Raw genomic sequence first — 26887 nt, 5'->3', positions numbered from 1 at the left:
TCATTTCATATATATTTTTATACATTCTATTTATCATTTACACAACACAGAATAAAAACAAATAAAATCAACCGATGTATTTGTTGTGGATGCGGAGGAAAAGACCAATAATTATCATGTTAAGTCCAATGGTGTCCTTGGACTTTAAATGGACATTTCCTATTGGTCGATATCTGTTCACTTGTTGAGTATTGTACAAAATGTTTTCTATTTTTATGGTACGATGTGGTATGCTTGGTTAGTATATAAATAGAGTATGTTTGAAATACAATGATTCATATCTCCGAGGCTGTGACTTATGTTCTGGACTCAACTAACTGGGCTAGACAGGGAAGTGGGACCAATCGAGACTCTAGGCCGTCCGTACGTGTTTACGTGTCACTGTAATCGATCGATAAGTACACTGCTCTCTAATTTTCCAGTCAAGGACACAACAATTAGCACAGGGTAAAAATCGACCGCAACCTAAAGTCATAACAGTATTACACCTAAAACATAATAAATAGACAGGTAATGATAAACAAGTATATCCATCTCATCTCATCCACCCCTCACCACCCCCCACCCCTTCTTTTTACCAATTACATATTGTTATCCAAACAGATCATATTCATTAAATTATCAGTAGGTAATAATAATAAGCAACATCCTTGAATTCACAAAACAAAATGGAATATACAAATAAGAATTGAATTTCAAAAGGTAGGATAAAAGAATAAATAAACTGTAGACAAAAAATAAGAAAAAATTCATCAACTGAAAGAAATTTCCAAAAATAAGTAACGTGCAAATAATCGACTATTAATAATAATAATAATAATGGCATAGTTACTAATATTGTTCTTCAGTAATACATGATGTTAATTAGTCTATTTTTGTTCAACTAATAACGAATCATTTTAATAATCAAAATAAATTACTTTTTTCTAAGATTATTATTTAAATCTGATAATTGAATTGAAAAATCTTCAATCATGTTATGACAAAACAAAATAGTTTGTTTTTCATTCAATTAATCGTATGAAATAGAGGGAGGAAAAAGGAAAAACAAAAAAAGAGACTGAACGAGTAAACAACCAAATGAAAATACAAAAACAAAACATTATTATCCTTATTACTACTAGTAAACAATAAAACTATATAAAATTAATTCATTTCATTTGTCTGCTTTACTTTAAATCTTTACATTAAGTGATACAATGTGTAGTAGAAATTGGAAGAGAGAAAAAACAACAAAAATAAAAATGAAGACGAGAATAAAATAAGGAATAAAACGAAATATCTTCTTTTTTTTTACAATATACATTATGAAAGACATAAATCTATGGAATTCATATTTTCTTTTCTTTTTTTTACTTTTATTGTTCTTTTAATATGAATTCATAATAGTGAATGATTGAAGAGAAAAAAAATTACATGAATACATGAATATACACTATCAAATTACGATAATGATTAGAAGAAAAAAAAACAAAGAACTGAATACATCGATTCAGATTCATTATCATATTAGATAATATTCATGATGATGATGTTAATAATAATAATAGTAATGAATCACTCAAAAGTGATGTATAATTCATCGGTAGTTATATTTTTTGTTTATTTTAATAGTTGTCAAAAGAATTGGAGAGAAAAGAATATACCATTCATTGTACTTGATATTATTAATAATTGATAATATTCAACTGAGATAAATTTGGTTACTTATCATCTTCACTAAAAAGTAACATAAGAATAATCACATATATGTATATACAGTGACTGGATCAATTTTAAGATGAAAAATAAAATGTAATAACCAAAAGATATAATTAATAAAGTATAGATACCCTACTAAAATTTATTATGATATTTGTGGATAAAGCTTAGAGTGAATTTGTTGAGTCGGCTTTCCGAGAACTGCAACGGAGCCTCCAGAGGCTCTAGAAGAGCCAAAGAGTCCTAGCCAATCAGAGCATGATGAAGCTTTCTAGAATGTCAACGTGGTGTGTTATTATTGGTCAGTAGCATAATATGTCTTTTAGTGGATTGGCTAAAATATGATGTTGATTTAATAAATGTTAACATCTATAAATACCCGTGTTTTCTGTACAAAAACGAAACTTGGAGTAAAGTATTTTCTCGCATACTTTGCGCCTTCTCCCTTGTGTTCAGGTCGCTGTATAGTTCTAACTTGGGGGTTACAGAATAGCTTAGGAAACGAATATAGCGTTCAATTCGCAAGACTTATCAGAATTAATATTTGTTTTGAATAGAAAAATCACAATCTACAACTATGAAATAATATTATTCATAAACACATAGTTCCTTTTATTATTTTGAAAAAAGAAAGAATAAAGATTCTAGCAGAATAGTTTTTCGTTTGACTTACTACATAAAGAGGCTGTATGCTTTTGGGATTACTCGTTATTTACTCTTACAATTTGCCAATTCTTGCATATTACCTATTATTCTTTTTTCCGTTCTCCATTATTCTTTCCCGGGCTTTTGAGAAAAGACTTTGCTGTATTGCAGAGAATGCTGAAGGTAGTTAGCGAGGTGTATGATGAATCTTTCGAGGTCATAATTAATATGGTTGTGGATAGACATTTAAAGTCATGCAAACTCCTTGTAGGTGTTATCTTATCAGATACTAACCATCTCCTTCACTCTTATCTTTCTCCCTGTATATCTTCTGGTAGAACGAGACGTAATTACATTAAAATCCATGCACACAAGCAAAAGTATAAAAATTCTATAATACCTTATCTGGAGTCAATCTAGTCAATAACATGTATTCTTAAACAAGTTTCTAATTTGGAAAGTTGTACAGTTTCTTTTTTTTCATATTTTTCTATTCCTTTTTTTATGTCTGTTTTTTTTTGTAAAAGAAACTTGTTGAAATACCTTGTGCTGAGAATTCTATATTGTGCCAAAATATAATATTGATTAAAGCCATTACTAATAACAATTCATTTTATTTCGTCGGTTCTCATAGATTGTAAGTAGTGAAAGAGAACTAATGAAATAAAATGAACTCATGCTATTCAGCTAGAATTTTTGTTCTTGCTCTTTTTAATATAAAACAGTAGTTTTATTATTAAATACTCATAGTCTATCTATTATTCGGATAGCAACTAAACATTTCTGAAATTGTTCCATGTTTAATTAGTGTTTTTAATGAGTTTTAGAAAACTACTCAATGTGAAAGGAATTTTTATTCCCTCTTCATTTCATTAACTATGAATATTTAAAACAGTAGATTATATAAACGAATATCATCTTATAAGTGATGAAATATAATCTGTTGGGAAATACGAAGATTCACCAGTTAATTTTCCGACTCTTCATAATTTATAAAGGTATATGTCTTTTAGCTCTTATCATGAAGATCATAACACCAATATCGATGTTGAGTAAACTATAAATTTCAATAGTTGAAATCATGAGTCGATTGAACCTAGACCATCATATGGAGCCTGAAAGCACTTGACGGCCGTTCCGACGTAGTATGGGATTCACTCAGCAGTGCGCATCCATGACCTCACTCCCCGCGATATTTGAACCCAAGACCTATCAGTCTAGCGCGCGTGAGCCTAACCACTAGACCACTGAGTCAGCATCCAACACTGTTAATATCTAACTTCAACCAATCCACTAAACTGCGCCATCGTAAACCATTGTCTTCAGTGAGCTTATATCTCACAAAAGACCTGGTTGAACTCCAGTGGTCACGCCTTCCAACTTAAACTCCAGGAAATGCCTCTTGAAGTCAGTCACAAGTGAGCAGATGATACTAAAACAAAACGGTCGTCCAGTGCTTCCAGGTTTTCCATGATGGTCTAGCTTCAATTGACTCATGATTTCATCTATTGAAATGATTAAAATCTCCACGAAACCCCTTCTGATAAACTATGAACTACCTGTAGAACATATTGATTTTTGTTGAGAGGTATTACGTTTTCGAATATTGCAATAGAATTTAGATACTTTTCACCTCATCTTGTATTTTACTGTGATGACTTGTAGTATAAGTAAAGACAGTCTAAGTATTGTATTTTCTAGTTAGGATTTCAATAACAGGAAGAAATAACTTTTCGGTGTTCTATGACTTTCGAGAATTCTCAAAAAGATGTCAGTTAATAGATAAAATCACAAAATCGTGCTTTGTAACTTTTAATCAACAACCTAGATATAGACATATTCAATGATTCATCACAATTTGAGGTTACTTTGAAAACTTGTACTTTATACAGTTCAGATGATGTACATCTTCTAATTGTTCAATATTTTTAATGATACATAGATTAAATGTTAGAGCTAATATTTTAGTTGAGATCCCGCACACAGGATTCGAATCTAGAACCTTCCGTCTTACGTGCGAATGCTTAACATCTTGACCACTGAGTCTAGCTTTAGTTGACTCATGAACTCAACTATTAAATTACTACAATATCCACAAAAACTCCTTTCTGATAAGAATTAATATACTCACTAATAATCAAGTCCAAAATCCTTAATTCTTAGGAAGATGCGTTAAGTTTCAAACTACTGAGTTATGCTCATCAATCTACGTTTGCAAACATATTATTAAACAAGTAAACGTAAGGTGCATAATTCCAAATTGATTTGTTGTAAATATGGGGTTGTGGATATTGTTCATTTTCACTAAAATCATGAAAAGTTCTAAGTTAGATCACAGGCGAAACCCTGGAAGCACTAAATGGTCATCTTGTTCTAATATGGGGTCCCTTAGCAGTGTGCGTCTACGATCCTGCACGCTGGATTTTCAGTCATGCGCTCACAAGCCTAACGTCCAGATCACTGAGCCGGCATTGAGCGGTTTTGATCTCGATCAGTCCACAATATTGTACGATCACCTCCCATTATCTTCTGTAGGTAACTACCCTCTACTTAACACGGTTTGTTACTATCACGTGTAATATTATGAAAACAAAATATAAGCTTAATAAAAACTTACTTGTTCACATTGATAGAAGATGAATTAACTAACCGATGAACCGGTTTAGATTTCCATGATAACTCAGAAACTTGTAGTTTTTTTTCACTTGGTATAGGTAAGTCCATACTTCCGCCAAAACTAGTTCGTGGACTTACTCTATTCACCGGTTTTGATGGGGGATCTAAATATGATATATTTATTCTATGTGTTTGATCATCATTATTTTGATTAGTATTGTCTTGATTAACATCATTATTAGCAATACATTCTTTTCCAACGAATGCTGTAAAATCAATTGGCCATGCTGTATTTTCACTTGCTTCTGAACTAGTTGAATTCTTATGCGATTTTTTTGTTGCCATTGTTGTTGTTGTTGTTGCTGCTGTTGTTGTTACATCTGTTTGAATATTTACAGTTGGAGTATATTTACTGAAGAAAAATATATACAGACATATTTATTATGAAAAATGATTTTAAAAAATAACATTTCAAATGATTACCAGTGATAAATTATTTCAAGTACAGTAATAAGAACAAACTTAATAGAATAATATGAATTCATTCATTCAGTCTTAACAACAATAGTTCGAGTTGCCATACCACATTAGCACAGAGATGCAATTGTCAATTCAAATCCCGTTGTGGTAGATGTAGTAAGAGTAAAAGTAGTAATCGGAAACATTAGGGTTGAAGATGTTATTCAAGGAGTATAATCCAGTTAAATAAATTTGGAAAGAGAAAAAAAGGACACGAAGAATTCAGAAGATTAGAATTTGGGAGAACACAAAGAGTAGATGCATTGCATTTCACAATGTCTCATCATCTACTTACAATCCAAACAAAATATTATTAATCATTCAAAAGGAATATACATTCTTTGTATCATAATCTTAGAAATATTCTCACCGATAATGACTAATAAAAATAGTTATGAATATGGAAGAATTTGGGATACAAACCTAGTTTCATAAGAATTAGCCTTAAAAGTAACGAAATCGATTCTAGACTAATGATTACTTCGAGAATGTTTTATTCACTCACGAAATTTGTCTCAATATAAGAAACGAATCGCTCGTTGAGACACTTCAAAGTGGACAGACGCTCATCTTACGTTTCCCACAAATACCAGTTTACATGTAAACGCCAAAGCACACACATACACAAAATGAGGAGAAAGAAAAGTTACTATTTGCGCCTTCCAGTACATTCCTCAAAAGTTGAAACCAAGGTGTTACTATGTCTTCAATAGTTCAATCGCCCACAATTTACTTGATAATGAATATGACTTTAATGTTTCAAAATCGTTCAAAACTGTTGATAAACGAAAATCTTATTACGTTTTACTGAATCCGTCGCGATCAAAGGACTTAAACCAGATTAATGTTGCCACTCTTTCTTTGCTTTGAACACTATTTCCAACGTGTAGTTATGAAACATATTTTTATTTACTAGTGAAAAATAATCTTCATACTTTTTAAAAAGTTTAATCTGAGCTTCAAAGATTCAAATCTTATAATCAGTCTTTGTTGTTGTTATCATTATTGTATAACTTTAAATTTCTATCTCATACATTAATCCCTTTCCACATAACCTACGAAAGTTATATTTTTAGAATCTATGTATATTATTTAACATATAAATATTCTAATAATCTTCAACGATGAGAATATTTCTACAATTATGATACAAAGAATGTCTGAGATACAACTGCTACCCACGAAAACTTATCGAAAAATATAAAAAACCTAAAGAAAACGAGACGGAAGTTATTAAGTTCAATAAAAAACCAGTATCTATAAATCTCAACTTCAAAGGTGATGACGTCGCAAACACAATCAACAAGAGACTGGACAATGCACTAGCCAGAACTTACCCCGCAACCATACTTTTAATTATGTATAAAACAACATGTTCAATAACTCAATCAAAGGTTGACAAGCACCCCTTTCATGTTACCGCCAACTGTATTTATAAATTTACATGTACCTGCCAAAGTAGCTACATTGGCCGAACATAAATGAGGACATATCTTGAATTTTTTGAGCATGTTCCAAAACACCTCAGAAGAAGAGAGAGAAAGAAAGACTCTAAACAGTGCAATCACTAAACATCTCTTGGATACGGGACATCAAGTCGAACCCTTGCAATTTTTAAGGTGATAAGTAGGCAGCCAAACTCCAGTCGTTTGAAGTTTGCTGAAGCCGTTGCTATCAGGCGTCAAAAACCTGACTTATATGTTCAAAAGGAGATGGTTATTAATCTTTTCTTGCCGTGGTGATAAATATGCCTTCGTTGCATCTTAAACATTTTCTTTAACTCTCTATTGCATTCATTACGTCACCGAGTTTTTATTTCAACTATCTTCCAGACTAGTAATCTTATTTTATTAAATGAGCTTTACTCATTTAATTCCTATCACCGTTTACTCATTACGTAATCACTTGTTTTTAGTCGCTTGGACTGTTGTCACAATCAGTGTTGTAGAACTTTCTTTTACATAAGGTATATATTTACAATATTCAGTCTATCAAATTTATTTACACCCTTGCTATACTATACTGATGTGTCTTCAGCATAACTTCCAACTAAACACTTTCATGTAAGTAATTTAAACCCATTATGTAATTATGGTTTTAAATATCATAGGTTGTAAGCAGCTGACAACAACCAACGAAATGAAATGGGACGAAACGGCCGTCCAGTGCTTTTAGGTTTTCCATGGTGGTCTAGCTTCAATGTGTAACAGCAAACTGAACTCTAGAGAACGTATAGTTTAATGTATCATCCATGGCAGAGATATAAAATCTATCACTCTGAAACACAAATGACGTAATAGTGATCCCACCTTCTTGATATATTTATGTTTCGCATTAAATAGGGATAACTCTGTGCTAACAAAATTTATAACTATGACTGTGTGTATACTATCAGCAGTGTTGTACTATAAAATAACATCACTTCTGATTATTCATTTTATCTGCAGTACGTTTGTGATTTCAGGGATCAGATACATTCATCTGAAAATGATTGCTTATATGTAAAACCAGGGTTAAAAACAAATAAAATAATTTAGGTTTCAAATTAAGAAAATGTATGTTAGACACATAATCGATCTTCTAATTTAGTGTCGCCACTTATCAATTATCGACCCATTTAATAAGAATAATAAAATACTAGCTTCAGGATATTTGCATTGCTCACATCACTCTCTTCTTTTGAAACACTTCTAAAGTTTATCGCTACAAACAACGTAAAATTGATGCATTTGAATATTTCAAAGAACGAAAATAGATCGTATATTCATGTGATTGATGTGTAAATAAGATCTATTTAACATTTTTTAAAATCTAAATGTAATATCAGCTTAGAGAATGGTAAGCGTCATTTATATGATTTTTAGTGGCGATTCTTCAAATATCTAGTAGTGAATTAATGTAATCAGAATAATTTTAAATCTAAATTCCCTAATAAATTATCAGTTAGATCTATTCGCCATAAACGAAAATAATAATCTCGAGATTCTGAAAAATGTAAATTAGTCGACTATTGTTCAAATATTATTGCTCCTCAGTTGAACCATTATGAAATAACTAGTACTTAAACAGTCACCACTTACCATTTTAGTGAAGCATACTGTGAACTATCAGAAGAGTCACTTAAAGAATCTTGATTAATAATTTCTGATGGTCTATGAAGAGAAAACAAAAATCAAATATTAATCAAAGTTGATAACTTTATAGATGTGGTTGTTTTTACCCGTTGTTGATCTTATGGACTGCAATTGATCAATCTCTATTGCCATGTGTTCTTCCTGAAGGAAGATAGCCGCAATATACACTTTAGTTACAAGTTCTTAGTATTTTCTGTATGTGGCTAGCAAAGAAATTTAGTGCACCTGTTTTGTCTTATTTGGAACTAGTCAGCTAGATTTATCTCTATCCATATCGATGTCCATATAGAGACCCGAACACAGTATTTTTACTTCAAACGCCAACGCGTTACTCAGCTACTTGAATCTGTTAATCCAACGCGTCAATTTTTAATTATTGAAATGCATACAATTCAATTATAGCTTCATTATTTATCAATCGACTTAAATAATTTAATCGCCATTCCGAGTTACTTCCAAATAATTTTAATTGTCTACAATATTCAAATTTTTGTACTAAACAACATTATAATAGTAGGATGTAATGGTATGGGGGATAATCAACAAAGTATACGGATTTCCAAAGAACAAAGGACCATAGCAAATCTCCTACAATCAATTTCGATTATGGTTAGTTTTGGTTAAGTCTTTTTATTAACTTAATAGATAATCAGTATGTTGTCTGTATAAACATGTATACTTGGTCACATGACAGACTCTAGCTAAAATGTTAATCACCTAAATATCGCTCGATGATTCATTCTCTTCCCCATGTATATATGTATTCGAATCCTATTATTAGCCATTGATAACCCTAGCTAAGCCTTGATTCGACTTGACTATAAATTTATCTCTGTATTTGCTGACATACACACATTCGCCTCTCTGCTTCAAACCCGTTCAATGTGTTTATAGCTTTGTCATCCATGCTGTCCACAAATAAACTGTAGTTGCCGCCTTTTATTGCTTTCTGATTTCAAACACCGTTGAGATTTATATGATGACGGTTATAAAAGGTGATTAATTAAAGAAACAAAGTCACTTCAGGATGATAGTCAACATTTATGATCAATTATAAATTGCCTGGTTGAATTTCATTATAATTCATTACATATTCTAGTGTATTTTATTTAAGGCTAAAACCTAATACAAATATGTACATATTTATTCACCACTAAATATTATAACGGTTTTTTTAAAAGCTACATCAACTTAACATTGTTTTATACGTCTATGCTGAGATCGACTGACCAATTCTCTAGAATAAATCAATGACGGGAAATTGCAATCTATGGGGAAATATATGCTCTAACCATAATTTTATTGAAAGTATTGTTGTAGTAAACGAACGCTGAGGTGAGGAGAACCAATTTATTGTTTAATACAAATTACAGAATGTTTTCGTAAAATATGCAAATCATACATTACATCATTTGCACATCTTTGATCAATTGTCTCATACAAACTTCATCTTTCCTTCATTCTTGCTGTTACTACAATTACTCTCTGTTTACATTCCTATTCTCTTCAATTCGATTTTTTCAACCTTCTGCTCTCGACAATCCCAATTCTGATGGGTATTACTTACAACTTATATCTGTCGACATAAGTAGAATACACCATATTATAATTTAATAAGAATGAGTTTATATCAAGCTGATAAACCTCAATTTGTTAGAAAATCATACTATCAGTGGGTATTTGAGTAGCGAAAATATATGTATGTAGTTAATAGAAAATGAACATTTTTCTTGGAATGATTTTTAGATTGGTAAGCAAACATCTGAAAGATAATCTAAAAGGTTTGGGTTAACATTCTCTATTCTGTTCATTAAGCAACTAAAAATATTTTACTTCTTAGCTGTCTATAAGCATCGTAGAAACAAATTTATAGACTAAGTATACTACTGCAAGACAGCTATCATAGAGTTAAATAGTTCTAAGAAGTTTGCTTAGGGAAGACATTTATGACATAATGATATAGAAGTGAGAAGCTGAACTGGTAAGAGATGCTTTGGTTTTGCAAATTTATCATAATGTGAATGTAAGATCTGAAGTTATATCAAGTAACCGAAGAAAGTCTTTTGTAACAACATAAATAATCACATACACCTAAAAGATTAAAAGTAAATTTTAACCATTACCAGATCTCTTCAATGTTACAATAAATGGAACCTTAAGTTAATTAAGTAATCATAAGTTGAAAAGTATATTGATTATAATAAAATGAAAATAATAAATTAAATACGCTAACTCATAGAATTTTACCTAAACGATGTTTATGTATCAGAAGGGGTTTTTGTGGATATTATAGTAATTTCAATAGTTGAGATCATGAGTCAATTGACGCTAGACCACCATTGAAAACCTGGAAGCACTGGACAGCCATTTCATCCTATTGTGGGACTCAGCACAATAGAACGAAACGGCCGTCCAGTGCTTCCAGGTTTTTTCATGGTGGTCTAGCTTCAATTAACTCACGATCTTAACTATTGAAATCGGTATTTAAATGTGAAATTTTCTATGCATTATCTGAATTGATTTTTGTTAATTTGTCATGTTTATTTATCCATATGTTGAAATGAGTTAATTAAGTTAACATTATGAATTCTGTACTGTTACATGAGTAAATGAATGATCATATGAAGTTATTTGAAACAAATGGTTAAATTGATGAAGAAAAAATATGTAAAATCATAATGATCATAAACCATTATATTACTGATTAAAAAAATTAAGTAACTATTACTTACCGATAAGCTAAAATGTTAGATGTTCTAAAAGGTCGAGGAATAAGAGACATCTCCTGTAATTGTACTCTATAAGATTAAATATGAGAAACAATTATATATCCTAAACAATTATTAAACATATTTAAATAAGCAAAGATGGATAGTGGCTAGCAATGGAATCCAGGACTGACTACTCAATCAAAAATATTATTCAAATAATTAACTGATATCTACCTAAAAAGTCAAGTAATATCGAAGTACTGGAAAAGATTATTGAATGCCTAAACTTGTATATTCGATATAGATGACAAAGTTTACTAAATCATTTGATCAACAACTTAATAAAACTATATATGAATCAGACACATAAATGAACAATATTGTCTTCAATTAGGACTTCCTTTAGTCTTATTCTAACATACAGTTATATTTAGTATACATATATGTAAAACACTAAATCAACCAAAGGGTCTTTTGGAAAAACAACAGTGACAGTGTAGTATATCATACAATTAATAATAACAAGAAATAAACCTTTGTAGTCTGGTGTTGAAATAAATATGCGTTCTCTCATGCTGCTAATTTATTTTTTATGTGAAAAACAAACAAATCTCAAAAACTTTGAACAAACTAGTCACAGCAGAACAATAAAAAATGAAATCTAATGAACTAGCGCTCCCTCGATTCTACGGTAGGCCGAAACTACACTAACCAAACATCCCATTACGTCCAATTTTATCACTCTCTGGAACCTCAACATACAATCTATCAAGAGAAGTTTCAAGAATACTGAACCATTTAATGGATTGATCCGACCTTTCTATTAAATCTCCCACACAATTCTTGGATAAGGTTGAGTAGAATCAAGTCAACAACGACGAACTGATGATATCCTTGGACATAACTGCTTTATTCACTTTAATCAAACCAAGCTTAGCAAAGGAACTCTAACCATGTACCTCACTAACCACAGAAATCTCCCAGATTTCACGGAGCTTTAAAGTCTGCTACAATTCATCGATTTATGAATAACAACATATCTTCAACTTAACAATAAAATTTACGAACAAACGAAAAGGACATCAATGTGATCAGCAATGACAGGACTTACTGCAAAAGCAGTGTATCGGATTCTCAACGATAGTAGCAACAACCCAAGAACTCAAAAAATCAACTGCCTAAAAACTTTATTCAAGAGGAGGAAGGTACATTGTAGCACACTTGCAGAGCAGAAAAATGAAGGAAAATATTTAATAACCATCTTTCAAAAGAATGGATACCCAAACAAATTCATCAAAAAATATTAACCCAACTCATCAGCTGAAACAAAATTAAGTATGCGGACCAGTAAACTGATCATCCTACCATATATAAAAGATATATCAAAAATCATGAAATTCTTGAAGCTATTCGGAATAGGTGTAGCACATAAACAAGTAAAATCACTTCAATCAGTCCTATGCAAACCAAAGGACGAAGTGACAAAGAAGCAAAACAAAACATCATCTGCAAAACAAACTTTTCCAGTTGCAAAAAACACTACATAACACAAAGTGGATGCCCTCTTCATCTTTGCCTGCACGAACATCAATTAGCGACCAAACGCCATAACACATGTTCATTTATATCAATGCGCAAGGACAGCTATGAATGCATAATCAACTGGGAAAATGTTGACATCCAGAATAGAAAGAATATTAAGAACACCAGGGAGTTTCTAGAACTTGGTTTTCAGGTCAATTAGCAATCAACAAGCACGTCAAGATATCAACCAATCAGAAAGATTGTGGACAAATATAGGTGCAAGAATCAAGTCAAAGGGAGATATAATCAAAATAAAGAGGTAGAAAATGACAGGATAAAGGCCAACAATAACCAACCAAGATCAAGGTCAACAGGAAAATCTGTTAGTCATATGCAGAGAAACTCAAATACTTTACTTCTACCCGAAGTTGTTCAGAAGAACAATGAAAGCTCCGTGACCAAACCATCCAGCTCAGAGAACATAACTTCACCAAAATTTCTATATCAGTCATCAGACTATCATATTTTTGTTTCATTCTATATTTTTTACTAGTTTAGTGCTTATAATAAAGGCGTTTTAGTGTGATCAGGTAAAAATAGAACATGGAAAACTTGTCTTCAGTGCCATTACAAAAAACGCTATCAATAGTCGGTATTTTCGAGATGATTCCCATCAGTGAACAGGATTCAGTCTTTTGAATAGCTAACTAATAGTCGAAAATGTCACGAATAAACATACCTTAATGTGAAGGAAATAACTAGCTATGCAGACTCATAATAGTGACAAACAGAATAATAGCTACCAATTTTTACACCTGAGAAGAGTGTATATTAAGACCTGCAGTTCAGTTAAATCATTTTTGCCTTTATTAACGTTCATGCACACTGTTTCTTATGACGTTTGTTACATGCTACTCACAAATAGCAAGTAGTTTGAGAAGTGCAAATTTATTCGTCGGTTGCTCTAGTGAAATTGTAACAATAAACTTTTTCCTTGAATTCCATGTCCTGGTTCAAACTACTGTCAACAAGAACACTGGTTTTTGGTGTATCAGTGTTTATAAATTCTATCCGGTAGTCTAACTTTGAAAGACAGTCTCAAATTCACTTTTGTTAACTACTGATATTTATACTCTAGAAAGCTGTGTTGTTTATTAACTACATTTTTATTCATTAAGTTGAATGACTAACGTTTTCACTAAATGTGCCTCCTAGGGTGTACTAATGACTTAAGACTTAGTATGAACCGGTATGTGAGGCTGTACCATATTAAATACAAATTAATGAACGTATACTCGATATAGAATAGTAAACCATGTTGAACCAGAGACCTCTGAAAATAATACCTGACTGATGAAATCAAAAGAAAAAACTTTAAAACATTATAAAATATGTAATAAATATGCAACAATACAAAAAGTTAAAACATGTAATTTTCAGTTACTATTGGTTGAAAAAATGACCTACTCTTTGAATGTTTTACAGTTGAGTGCTCGTAAGCATAAAGTTTTGGCTTCTGAAGGCGATTTACATTTGAACCCGAGAACAAGATCTCTGTCATCCTCTGACTGAAAAGAAATATGAAAGCAAATTTTTAAGGAAAGCTAGGTTTACTACTGTTTTGGGAAGCTATTTGCACTAATGATAAATCAGTCACTCATGGTCAAAATTATGAATAAAAATCAACCAGAGATTTAAAGGAACATAAAGAATTTATGTAATGAAGCTATTGTAATTCATTTTGGGTCGTACAACTCAGCGTCTATTACCACGAAATACGACATTTGCTGTGGTCCCCATCAGAAGGTTGACATCCTGCGGCACAACCCAGATAATAAATCCGAGCTTTTCCTCTTTGTCTAATAAAACTATGCTTCATTGATGTCACTAAAACGAATCGCTATATTTTACAGCATTGTGAGAATAACACTTATTCCCTTCCGAGAGTAAGTTAGTACAAGCAAAGGAATGAAGTGCATAAGAATCGATAATCTTCCAGATTTACTAGTCAAATCGTAAGAATATTAGTTTTATGATGAAACCAGTTTAATACTGAACTAATGAAACAACAATAAATATGATTTATTTTTCTTTATAAGGAAATGTCACGAAGAGATCATGACAATGCACAATACATGAAAACTTAGTGAAAACCTTGACGCAAAACAGAATAAATACAGATAAAATGAAAGCGCATTATATTATTTAGATGCTTTCAATTGTACAATGTAAATTAAACTTTGTTTTCAAATACAAGTTAACTCAACATAAATGATGAATCAACAAAAGAATTTACCGGTTTTCCACTAACGACTAAAACCAAATTCTTTTTTTCTGGATAAATGTTTTTGATAAATGCCCTGTATAGCGATAATGGAAAAAAAACTGAAATTAGACCTCAATACTGAAAACAAGCGATAGCTATTTAAAACGTTTATGAGTTCATATCATCAGTATAGGGTTGTGAAGATTGCTGAGTTTAGATTGATATCAAGAATAAATCAGTGCTAGAAAACCTGGAAGTACTGGACGGTCATTTCTTTATATCACGGGACCTCCCAGCAGTGCACATCCACAATCCAAAAGACAGTTACCCACCGAAGACAATGGACGATGGTCGCGCAATATCATGAATTAAATGAAGTCAGACATTAACACCGTTGGAGGCCAGCTCGGTGGTTTAGTGGTTAAGCGCTCGCGCGCGTGACTGGTGGGTCCTGTGTTCAAATCTGGAGAGGCGGGTCCGTGGGTGCGCACTGCTGGGGCGACACACAATAAGACTAAACGACCGTCCAGTGCTTCCAAGTTTTCCATGGTGGTCTAGCTTCGATTGACTCATGATCTCAACTGTTGAATTTTATTAATTAGCACAAACTAATTGAAATTAACGGATTGTAGAAATTCAATGCACTAAGAATTTCATCGAATAGATGTGTAATATGTTGTTTAAACGATTACAAACTAATTAATGAGTAATACACTAACTTCTGTTTTGCTTAAGAAATAGCAAGATCATATAGATTAGTTTAGCACTAATAATGGGATAAACATTGAACAATCGTTTGCTTTTTGTCAATTCAAGCTATATTTCTTGTAGGAATTTCTCATTTTCAGTTGTTACATAGTGAAACTAATGACCAATGGATACACTAGTCTAGTTACTCATTTTTACTTGACTAATTTAATTTGTATCAAAAAATTCAATGAATTTAGAAATTCAGTTCATTATATTCTAAAATTATCTTACTAAATGCCTTGAAGATTTATAGTTTGAGTCATATTTGTGAACAAGGTGACCACTGTTTATCGTTAACGATATTTCTTCTACTTTTATTAGTCCCCACTATAAACTAACTTCTTATAAACAACCTACAAAAAGCCCTAACTTTAATAAAGTTTTCCTTTTTAATTGATAAAAACATAAGTTTACAGTAGTAAATAAGATCATAAAATGATTTAATCAGGCTTAAAATAGAATCTCAACAGTTGAGATCATGAGTCAATTGAAGTTAGACCACCATGGAAAACCTGGAAGCACTGGACGGCCGTCCCATCCTATTGTAGGACTCCTCAGCAGTGCGCATCCACGACCCTGCCTCGCAGGACTCGAACCCAGGGCCCGTCAGCTTCGCGCCAGGCGCTTAACCAACTAGACCACAGAGCCAGCAATTAATGGTAAATACGTAAATAATAAATTACATAACTTTTAACACATTTTCATTGATTTTGTGTAACAAAAAGTGTTTAAGCCAAGTTCTCTAATACATACTTCTTATTTTTTTTTATTATTTATAAATCAGTACGTTGACCACAATTTTTCATTGTCGTCTGTTTAATTTATAGTATTATTACTTTCATACTAATACTTAGTAATAAATTGCATTCATCATTTATGTGTTTTATTCTTATGTAATAGAGCTACACATCCCTTTACTATTGTTATGTTGATTGGATTCATTTATCGACCACCACTATTAAATGATTCAAACAGTGGTTATGTGGTGAGCAGGTATTGAATTGACTGAAGTGCGAGGAACATATGAAATTGATTTTTTTCAAAATCTTCTGTACAATGTATTCAGATTAGTTATTGATGCTTAATTGTATGATTTCGCAAATATATCTTCGTATAGTAATTTATTGATTAATCAATTCGAAGTGCCGTTCAATTCAACTTATACTAATCTGAATACTAGTCTGACTGTAAACAACTCATATAGAAATTTATATATTCACATATTATTTTGATTTATTCTGAGGATCAAGTAAATCCATGTCTATGGATTTCTTATTTCCACTTAGATCATCCGATTCATAGTGCCCCAGTATCAAGGATCAAATTAGTTTAGGGTTTTTTTCGATATGACAAGTGGCACAACAACAAACTGAACTTCTCTAAATAACCCATTATTTCCTTTCTTTTCTTATGCGACTTAATACATGATTACATGACGTGGTGACGATACATTTTGACCATCGTATATGGATGTTTTAAATCATTTTCCAGTATATAGGATGATACCTAATGAAAATTTTTGAGATAATGAGCTAATCCTTCATTCAGAAATAAGCTATACACAAAGATTGTGAATCTTCATCAAATGAGAAATTAGTAAACATGCTTAAATTTAGATTTAAAAAACATATGTTTCCTAGTGGTTTAAATGTTAAGCTTGGAAAGAACTAAAAACTGACACCTGAAAATATAAATCTGATCAAAAAAGTCCCTAAGTATTCAGAGAACTTGTACAAGAAGTTATAGACTTCTTGAATAGATTCTATAAGAAACAGATAATAAATAATTTTAGACCATGGTAAATTCACATTCATATTTTATAAACTAGGCCATGATATCCTTATTCTATTTATGTATCATTTGCCTCTTCATCTCATTATTTATGTTCAAGTCATACTATTTCCATATATTTCTTTGTTTTGATACGTTGTAACATGAAGTGACATATACTATTCAATAATATCAGTAAAATATGATCATAAAACAGCCACACTGATCATAGATTACAATTTGAATAACAAGTATAACTAACCATAAGACAGTGAAAGACTGTACTAATACAATCTACAAGTTATTACACAATGTACAGTTCATGTTAACATATTTTGCAAATAAACACATTTCCAAACGTACAACTTTCCTATCGATAACATTATAATTTAGAATAAATTAGTTAAAATCATGAAACCTAGATAACAGTAAACGTGAATATCTTTTAGACCACCCGGATGTAGCCACCAGTAAATCCTTTAATCTACAAAAATTGTCCTAAATGCATTGTAATATACTGTTTAATGCTATTTCATTATTTACTTTTAGGTTCAATTTCATTTTTATTACTGAGTCATATTAATTACACGAATGCTGCATAAACATAATACAACAAATGAAGTTCAATAATATTTTTTAGCAACTTTAGAATTTTGCATCAAGACAAGCAAAATGTAGTTATCAACTATGTTAAAAATCACTGATGGATATTGGCTAGAAGTGAAATCCAGGACGTGTGTTTCGTTCTATTTGGGATTCGTCAGCTTATAATGCTTGTGAGTTAAGATAATATCGAGGCAATACGTATAGTACGCACATATGCCAATAAGAAACTGATCAATTGCAGTTCTAATCATCAAGTAAAACAATACCAAATATGTTAAAAATCATTTTTGATACTCAAAATATATCTTCTTAATGTTTACATCTATTGTTATTCTGATTAGTCAATGATTATTCCATTTAAATGATAACCGACTATAGTTGTAATTTGCTTTCAAGTCTAAAAATATTTAGTAAAACAAATTAGACTGTGAGATAGTTATTTGAAAGGTAGGTTTTAGACACAATTTTAAGTCTGCTAAATCTAAGGTATAAAAAAAGTAATTGATACTGAATATGTAATTGATTGTATGCTTGTGACAAGTTAGTTAATTAAAGTATCTATAATTATGTGAATTTAATTAGAAGATAGTATACTTACCATTCAAACACATTGATACTGCAACCATCCTTGAATATAGAAATACCTTTATAATTAAATCCAATACATAAACCATTTTGGCGTTGATCCTTAAAAAAAGAATTAAAAAAATGAATACTGTACAAATTCTAAAAGTTTTTTGGTAATTCTTGGAAAAAAGTAATGAGATTTGATTGATTGAAAAATTAGATTGATTAATTTCCTTTAAAAGTAAACATTCTTAAAGATATTTTGCTTTGTGAAGGGTTAAAAATTAACCTCTTCCCAAATGAAAACAATACTTAAATTCATTGATTCATCAAATGCAACAACAATTTCTATCCCTTGTCGGATGTGAGGTAGTTATCTAGCCCGAGCAACAGATAAAGGGTTATACAATATCGTGTATTGATTGGATTTAGACTTGTATACACCTGGACCGTAGCTTAATGGTTAAGGGATAAGTGTCCGTACTCAAAATAGAAGGTTTGGGATTTGAATCTCACGTGTGGGTTTTTGGACAGGTATTGTTTAGTAGTTCTATACTAAGACGAAACATCCATCCACTGCTTTTAGGTTCTAAATGATGGCCTAGCAAAGATCAGCTTATGATTTGAATTGTGAAAATCCTATAATCACCACAAATCCCTATACAAAAACAGTTGGCTTTTATCATTTTATGAGAACAATTTCCTAGCTTCTTTGTTCAATCAATATTACTACTTTTAACCAGAAAAGTGTTCAAATAATAATGCACAAAATTTGTTGTAACAATTCTCAACAGCTAAGTGATAAAGATATAAGTCCATCAGTCAAACAAACAACAATCATCAAATAAATTGTTAATCATAGATCGATATCAACTAGAGGATAATTGAAAATCAGGGAGCATTGAACAACTGTTTCGTAACCATCTTTCGCACCCAGACATTGCATGTCTACTGAAACTGCATAATAATCAATAGTTCCTTTAGTTTTATTTCAGTGAAATTAAACTGAAATGAAAGTTACTGGTGGATAGGCAGTTTCCGAATATTTTTTGTCACATGTATTTTCATGGTTGAATCGATTATTCCAATAAATCTCAACAAACAAGAATTAAAATAACTATAATCTGTCTTTACTTATTTCTAACAAAGTTTGACAAGGCAAAGAAAATCTTTCAATGATTTTAAATATGCTATTTATTTAAAGGAAATAATCTTCTTATGTATTTACAATAACACTTGGTTTTGTGGTCAAACAACAGGTACTATGAACATACAAAAATGGAAAGTGAATTACTTCATGATAACAACGTCGTTACATTTTTGTACTGCATAAATAATTCGGGTTCCTTTTTCTGTAGAAAACATCTTAGTTTTATTCTATTTCAGTAAAAAATATCAAGTTTAGCAGCAATAAGAAATATGGGTTCCCTTCTATGAAAATCCAATAACTTCACGCAAAACACTTCTTTGAAACTCATTTATTATTAAATAAGTTTTCAACCTGATCATCAAGATTTCAATGGTTTATTATTATATATATACTCAATTTGCTAATATGATACATAACAATTTACTACTCATTTGGTTCAATTGCAACCTCAAAATAACCATCAGTTTATGACATAATGTGGATTAAATGTTGAAGCACTCAGCTTTCAGTCAGTACATGATGATAATTCCCAATCTTCTTTCTGACCTACGTTAGTTAAGGTGACCAAGTAGTATTTTTGTGGCCTCGTATTCGATTCCAATCAGATTGTATGCTGATTGTTATCGAAATATACATGTCACCAATCCTAGTATTTAATCATCGATTTCAATCGCGTTAGTGAATAACGGAATTAAATAAGTCAAATACGAGAATGAATTCTGAATACATATACTTCGTACACTCATTGATCTGAACAGACAATCAGAGGGACAAAGCGAAGGAAGCGAACAGGAGAAAGCGAAACGAAACGAAACGACTCGCAGTGTAGAAGGCGAGTGAATCAACCCAATTTGAAAAAGCGTGACTCACCATTTATACCCAGACAAAAATAAGTTACAGACACACAATAAATAGAGTAAGCAATTAACACACACTCAAATAAATATAGACAGAACTAATAAGTGTCGAGGTCAAGATGTGTCTTGAGAAGTATGAATAAATTGGTCTGTCGAGAAGCCAGAGTAGTTTATGTGGGATTGACATAGTACCAGCCACTACAGTATCCCTCGTCCTCACATAGACTTGAAAGAGAGACGTATTCAAAATCCTAAATCTCTAATATCCTACGTCCTATATAATCCCCATCATCTTGCCACTGGACCATAACAAATATATCGAGCGCTAAAACAGCAATATCAAAGTTTCATTATCCCCATCCCCCCAAGTATTCTACAGTTGAATAGTTCAGTTAAAAAAGGGTAACAAGATGTAAGCAAAATATATAAAACATTTGTAGGTTAACGACAATAGAAGAGCCAATAAATTCCATTTCTTAAAGCCTAAAGAATAACAGTACAGTCTATCCTCATCACATAAATGTGTTTCAAGTTAAGAAAAGATTCACAAATTTAATTACAGTGCTTCTCTATAACCAACGAATGCTCTTGTACCAGTTATAACTCAAGTATTTACCTTTGAAATATTAGTGGGAAACAACTCAATATTTAGTTATCTATGATACATAGATTATTGACAAATTACTTAACTGAATTATCTAGCATAATTATGAAATTACTTCAAAAAAAATTTCAGTTAGATCTTTTGTCTTAGTGCAGATAAGTGTACTATGTCACTTATGTTGATCCAATAAAAATGTGCATAGGTTAAGTTCAAAATGTGTAAGATTCATTCAATTCACTGAGACAAATGAAAATGTAAATGATTCGATAAACAACAAATTTTATCAGGAAAATTTTTATTAACTAGTGATTATCAGTTGTGGTAGTTTATCTTTGTACATATAGATGATTACCTTCATAAGTTTTGATATTTACAAAAGAGAGAATGTTTCAAAAACAGAATAACTAAAACTTCAAACGTTTAAACTGTTCCTGATCTAAAGTTTCACCAACAAAAATAAGACTGTGAAACTTGGAGGGATCAAAATAAAGTGTTGCTTGTTTATGGTCTTTCGTCTTAGTGCTGAAATGAAGTGAAAAATAAATTCTGTAGTATTATTTCTGGTCTCCTTAGAAACACTGTAGTAGCATAACACTAAGCTTTCAAAAGTAGTAATTTCAGTGTCTATCGGTAATTAACATTGAGCTAAATTCAACTAAATAAAACAACACTTACGTGAAGCTAGTGATATTACCGTTTGATGGAATAATAACAATGACTTTCTACTTTAACCATTAGTATTTACTCCTAGCAAGCACCAGGTGTAAGCGTATGAAGTGACTTAATTCCATCTGATATTAGTTTAAACAAACTATCAAATAAAGATCTCGATTAAACTTAATAGATCATTTCTATCAAATCTATCTTTTTATGCTTCTTAATAAATAAATACCTCAAGGGTTTATTTAAAGAATTAATTATCCATTCTCTCTAGGAAAAAAATCTCAGCCTAGAATGTGATATCCTGTGGTCAAGTAATTAAGTTGCTTGAAAATGCATTCAACAATTAAAAAAAAACTGACATTATTACTGTGAATAAAAAGTAGAATCTAGAAAAATATTAACAATTAATAACATAATAATGCATGAATATTGACTATTAGACTCTTCGGATATGCGTAAGCGTACAGATTTGTATGATTTAAGGAAAACCAAATCAATAATATTGTTAAGTAAAATTGTACTATGACCACCAATTATAAAAGTACAAAACAACAAATATTTTGATCAATCTTTCATCAATTAAGTTATTCATAGCTGTTATAAAAACTTCTCACCTATTCATATATACATATATTCATTACTAGCCACATATTACTTAGACTATAGTCATTAAAATTGAAATTATTTCTTGTTTAGTGTTACAACTCACTAACGTTTTGCTCATTTATCAAAAAGTTAGTTTGATTTATTTCATTATCATTACGAATTTACATTAGCTAAAGAACACATCAAAAGTGAAATGCAATCAGAAGCGGTTTTGTCCGTACTCTACACTCTTCAGCGTCGTATCTAAAAAAATCTTACATGGAACCAAATGTAAAAACTCTAGATAAATCCGTTTTCATTGTAGATATTAAGAAGAAAAATAACACAAAATTATTGATAGACATTTTTAAATTATTAGATGCTATTAGTTAATCTAATAATAAATTGCCGTACAAGATGAATTGGACCTGTTTCATGACGTTTTCCACAAAAGATGATTAGTGTCTGTGAAATAGATTGAGATGGATGAAATGTCAATTCGAGGAAACCATTTTCTGGGGTATGCAGATTTAATGGAGTTTAAAATAAGACACAAATCACAGAGCTTGTAGACAAACAAGTTTGATCAGTGTAGGGTTGTGAAGATTGTTAAGTTTTTTATTGAGATCATGAATCGATTAATGCTAGAACACCATTGAAAACTTGGAAGCACTGGACGGCTGTTTCGCTCTCGTATGGAACTTTTCGGTAATGTGCATCTACGGTCCCGAACGTGAGACTGAAGGTCCCGGGTACGAGTCCCGAAGAAGGATCGTAGATGAGCGCTGCTGAAGAATCCCATACCAGGACAAAACAGCCGTCCAGTGTTTCCAACTTTTCAATAGTGGTCTAACATTCATCGATTCATGATCTCAACCAAAAATAAGTTTTAACTTTAAAGCAAGGTAAATGTGCTAGGAACTATTTCCCATTTCACTTTTATTAGGAATATATCAGATAACTTAATTTATGACCATATTCATATCCTGAGAATTTACCAATCACTTTTTGTAAGCAATTTTTGTTTTTGCACTCTTAATGAATTTTATTATATATTTTTCCGCATATTGAAACAGTTTATACAGATTTAGGTATAATTATATAAGACTTATGTGTTATGACGTGTTTAGGTATCTTTTACATTAAATCTCAACTGTTTTTGGATAAATACATAATTGTGTTCAGATGTACTTGAACCTCGAGAATAAGATAGACAGAAATGATGAAATAGTGGTCTGTTCAAAATTAAATCATTACAAGTTACCACGATTTTAAATAATATTCAAAAAATAAAAACAACAACAACCAGAAGATACTAAAATAAATCTAAGCGATGTGAGTCAAGATAAGTAAAACAAATGAAGAGGGTAATAGAAAAGGTGTTTTCAAATGTAAGGTATTTAGAGATGGTTTCGTACAGTTTGGTACTCGTTAGTAAGGTCTACCTGTGATCTGAAGAGAAGTGAGGCTCCCTGATGGTTTTGGTCCCGTAATAAGTGCATCTACTGAGCTTCCCTGGCCTCAACTGACCGCTTGTACGACCGAGAAGTATCTACAAATAATTAATCACTGATCAGTGATTAAATGCCATTTTTGTCAAGTTCTTTTAAGTTCTGATCAAATTCTATCAATCAACCTCAGTGGTAACGTCCTTTTCTGTGAAGCTGGATGATACGATATCGAGCATCAGTTCTTCCTAATTTACAAGCATATCTTGATGACGAGTCCCAAATGGCAGTAAACCTAGGTCCCGAGTTTTTACCAATTACTTTCAATCATCTTACCTCTCAACATGGTAAATGCAATGCTAAGTCATATAGACTAGTAAATAAATTGCAATTACATAATCAGAATTCTATCAACAGAAATAAGAACTTGATAATTATAATTTACATAAAAATTTGATTAGATAATACTACTAATCAAACGGATAATAAACATATATGAGGATAGAATTACTGTTATTACAAAGATAAAATTCTTATTTATTAAGATTACAATTAATAAATTAAATCTTTCAAATTAACACTTATTTACATAATTGAGATATTAGAGAAGATTTGAAGCTCACATGGGTGCTATTGATGAAGTTTTGGTCTTTGAGAACGAAAACTTATTTACGTAATCTTTATATTAAAATTATGGCGTGGATCGGCAAAGCAAGAGCAGCATATTTACAACTGAAGAACATCTGCAACTCAAAACAACTATCAACCAGGATTTTCAATACAAATGTAAAGACAGTTCTACTGTACGGAGCAGAAACCTGGAGAACAACGAAAGCCATCATCCAGAAAATACAGGTGTTTATTAACAGCTGACTACGCAAAATATTTCGGATTCTATGGTTAGACACCATCAGCAACAACCTAATATGGAAGAGAACAAACCAGATCACAGTGGAGGAAGAATTCAGGAAGAAGCATTGGAAGTGGATAGGACACACATTGAAGAAAGCACCGAACTGCATCACAAAGCAAACCCTCACATGAAATCCTCAAGACCAAAGGAGGAGAATAGGAAGACCAAAGAACACATTACATCGAGAAATGGAGACAGAAATGAGAAAAGAATTGACGAAGATTGGATAGAACTATAAAGGAAGGGCGAGGAGAGAGTGGGTTGGAGAATGCTAGTCGGTGGCCTATGCTCGATTGAGAGTAACAGGTGTAATTAAGTAAGTAAGTATATTAAAATTGTAAAATTAAACCTTTCTTCCAGCTATAAAATCTATAATATTTTACTAGAAAAAAAGCTATTCATAATAATCCAAATTATATGGTAGTGTGATCTTTGTTTTTTATTATTATTTTGATATGTTTAAGGTAGACGTATTGTGTTTTTAATAAGTTTCATCAAACCAACTAGTCAAATACACGTTTATCTAGTCTAATTCTACGTGACTTTTATTTCATCATCTTTCATCTGAATCATTATTCCTGTTCCAAACAACTGAATTTATCTTATGATTATAGTGAATAGCTCCTAATCTAAAACTAAATAATACAACTAGGGCATATATTGTAGAAATCATCAAACTGCATCATGATGCACGCGCTAATCTGAAATCCTGAAGGAAAACGGAAAAGAGGAAGGTCAGAAGACACACTACATCGAGAATTGGAAGCAGACATCAAAACGATGAATAGCAACTCGAAACCATTGGGAAAGATTATCCAGGATAGAGTACGCTTTTAAGTATCCTATGCTCCTCCACGACGGGTAGTAACCGTAAGTAGGTAAGTAATATATCTATCTATTACTGAACGGAAATGCAACTCCATTATTAAACTTAAGTCGTAAGTAAGAAACACTATATGATTTGCATTAACTAGTTCAATAAAAGCATGAACTAATCATTAAGTTTATCTTAATCTATGTAAAGCTCCATGAATCAAGATATGTAGTATTTAATTAAGCCAGTTCCTATCAATTTTGTAATATTATTCTTATAAATTTAATTGATGTAAAACAGTTAGTTATGTCACTTAGACTAGATGTGACGTATTTACTTTTTTTACTTTATCTTTCATAAATTCAACTAAACTTGCCAGTAAACATTTTCCTAATTCATAACCCCAGAAATAAATAACATTCATATATAACGAATGTTCTTATAATTAAAATTACTACTCAAAAAATAAATGATAGAATATTCAGTAGTTTCTTTTTATGTTTTGTCAATATGTTAGTTAAATTATAATTTGTTTTTTTTTCAGTCATAATGAGTTCGTTAAGACCATTGTCACATGGAACAACAGTATAGAAGATAATAAGAACTTAATAATAATATTGATTTAATTTTCACTAAAACATCTGACGTAATCAGTATTTTTCGGAACATCTTTATTACTATTATTACTATTACTGCTACTACCACTACTACTATTACTACTATTACTACTACTATTATTATTATTATTGTTATTATGAACGTAATCAAAATCAGCTGATGTACTGATTTTTTTAAACAAACAAATCTATGCTTAAAAGTATTATTTATATACGTCTATTTCTTAGAAGAAATCTTATTTGTATAAAGTGAAAAATTTTAAAAAAAAATTTCATAGAAAAATAAGCAAACAAAAAATGCTTTTTTTCTCTTGATCTCAAGATGTTATCTCATAATCTGATATGATTTCCCGTTCATCATTTTGTGAAGATATATAGTCCATTTAGTCAATTGTCTTTACTATTTGTTGCTCTCCATGAATATTTT

The 26887-nt window shown here is 31.2% G+C and overlaps 1 protein-coding gene across 2 annotated transcripts in view; it reads right to left on the bottom strand.

The window, feature by feature from the left end:
- The window catches only part of MS3_00002188 (uncharacterized protein), a 57974-nt gene continuing 31087 nt past the window's right edge, over positions 1-26887 (bottom strand). Inside the window, exons 9-15 of one of the 2 annotated variants that reach the window (XM_051209756.1) lie at positions 18841-18929; positions 15147-15210; positions 14318-14418; positions 11348-11413; positions 8562-8633; positions 4964-5374; positions 1-1719 (exon numbers count right to left, since the gene is read on the bottom strand). In XM_051209756.1, coding sequence (XP_051075215.1) covers positions 1704-1719; positions 4964-5374; positions 8562-8633; positions 11348-11413; positions 14318-14418; positions 15147-15210; positions 18841-18929 — 819 coding nt within the window. In that variant the 3' untranslated portion in view covers positions 1-1703. Of the gene's footprint in view, positions 1720-4963; positions 5375-8561; positions 8634-11347; positions 11414-11761; positions 15211-18840; positions 18930-26887 lie in introns of those variants that run through there. The other variant, XM_051209757.1, reaches the window with a different exon arrangement.

The sequence above is a fragment of the Schistosoma haematobium genome, chromosome 1, assembly GCF_000699445.3.
Source record: "Schistosoma haematobium chromosome 1, whole genome shotgun sequence".
In the NCBI taxonomy this organism is placed as follows: domain Eukaryota; kingdom Metazoa; phylum Platyhelminthes; class Trematoda; order Strigeidida; family Schistosomatidae; genus Schistosoma; species Schistosoma haematobium.
The sequence above is the reverse complement of the archived record's forward strand: the minus strand, read 5'-3'. Positions and strand labels throughout refer to the sequence as shown.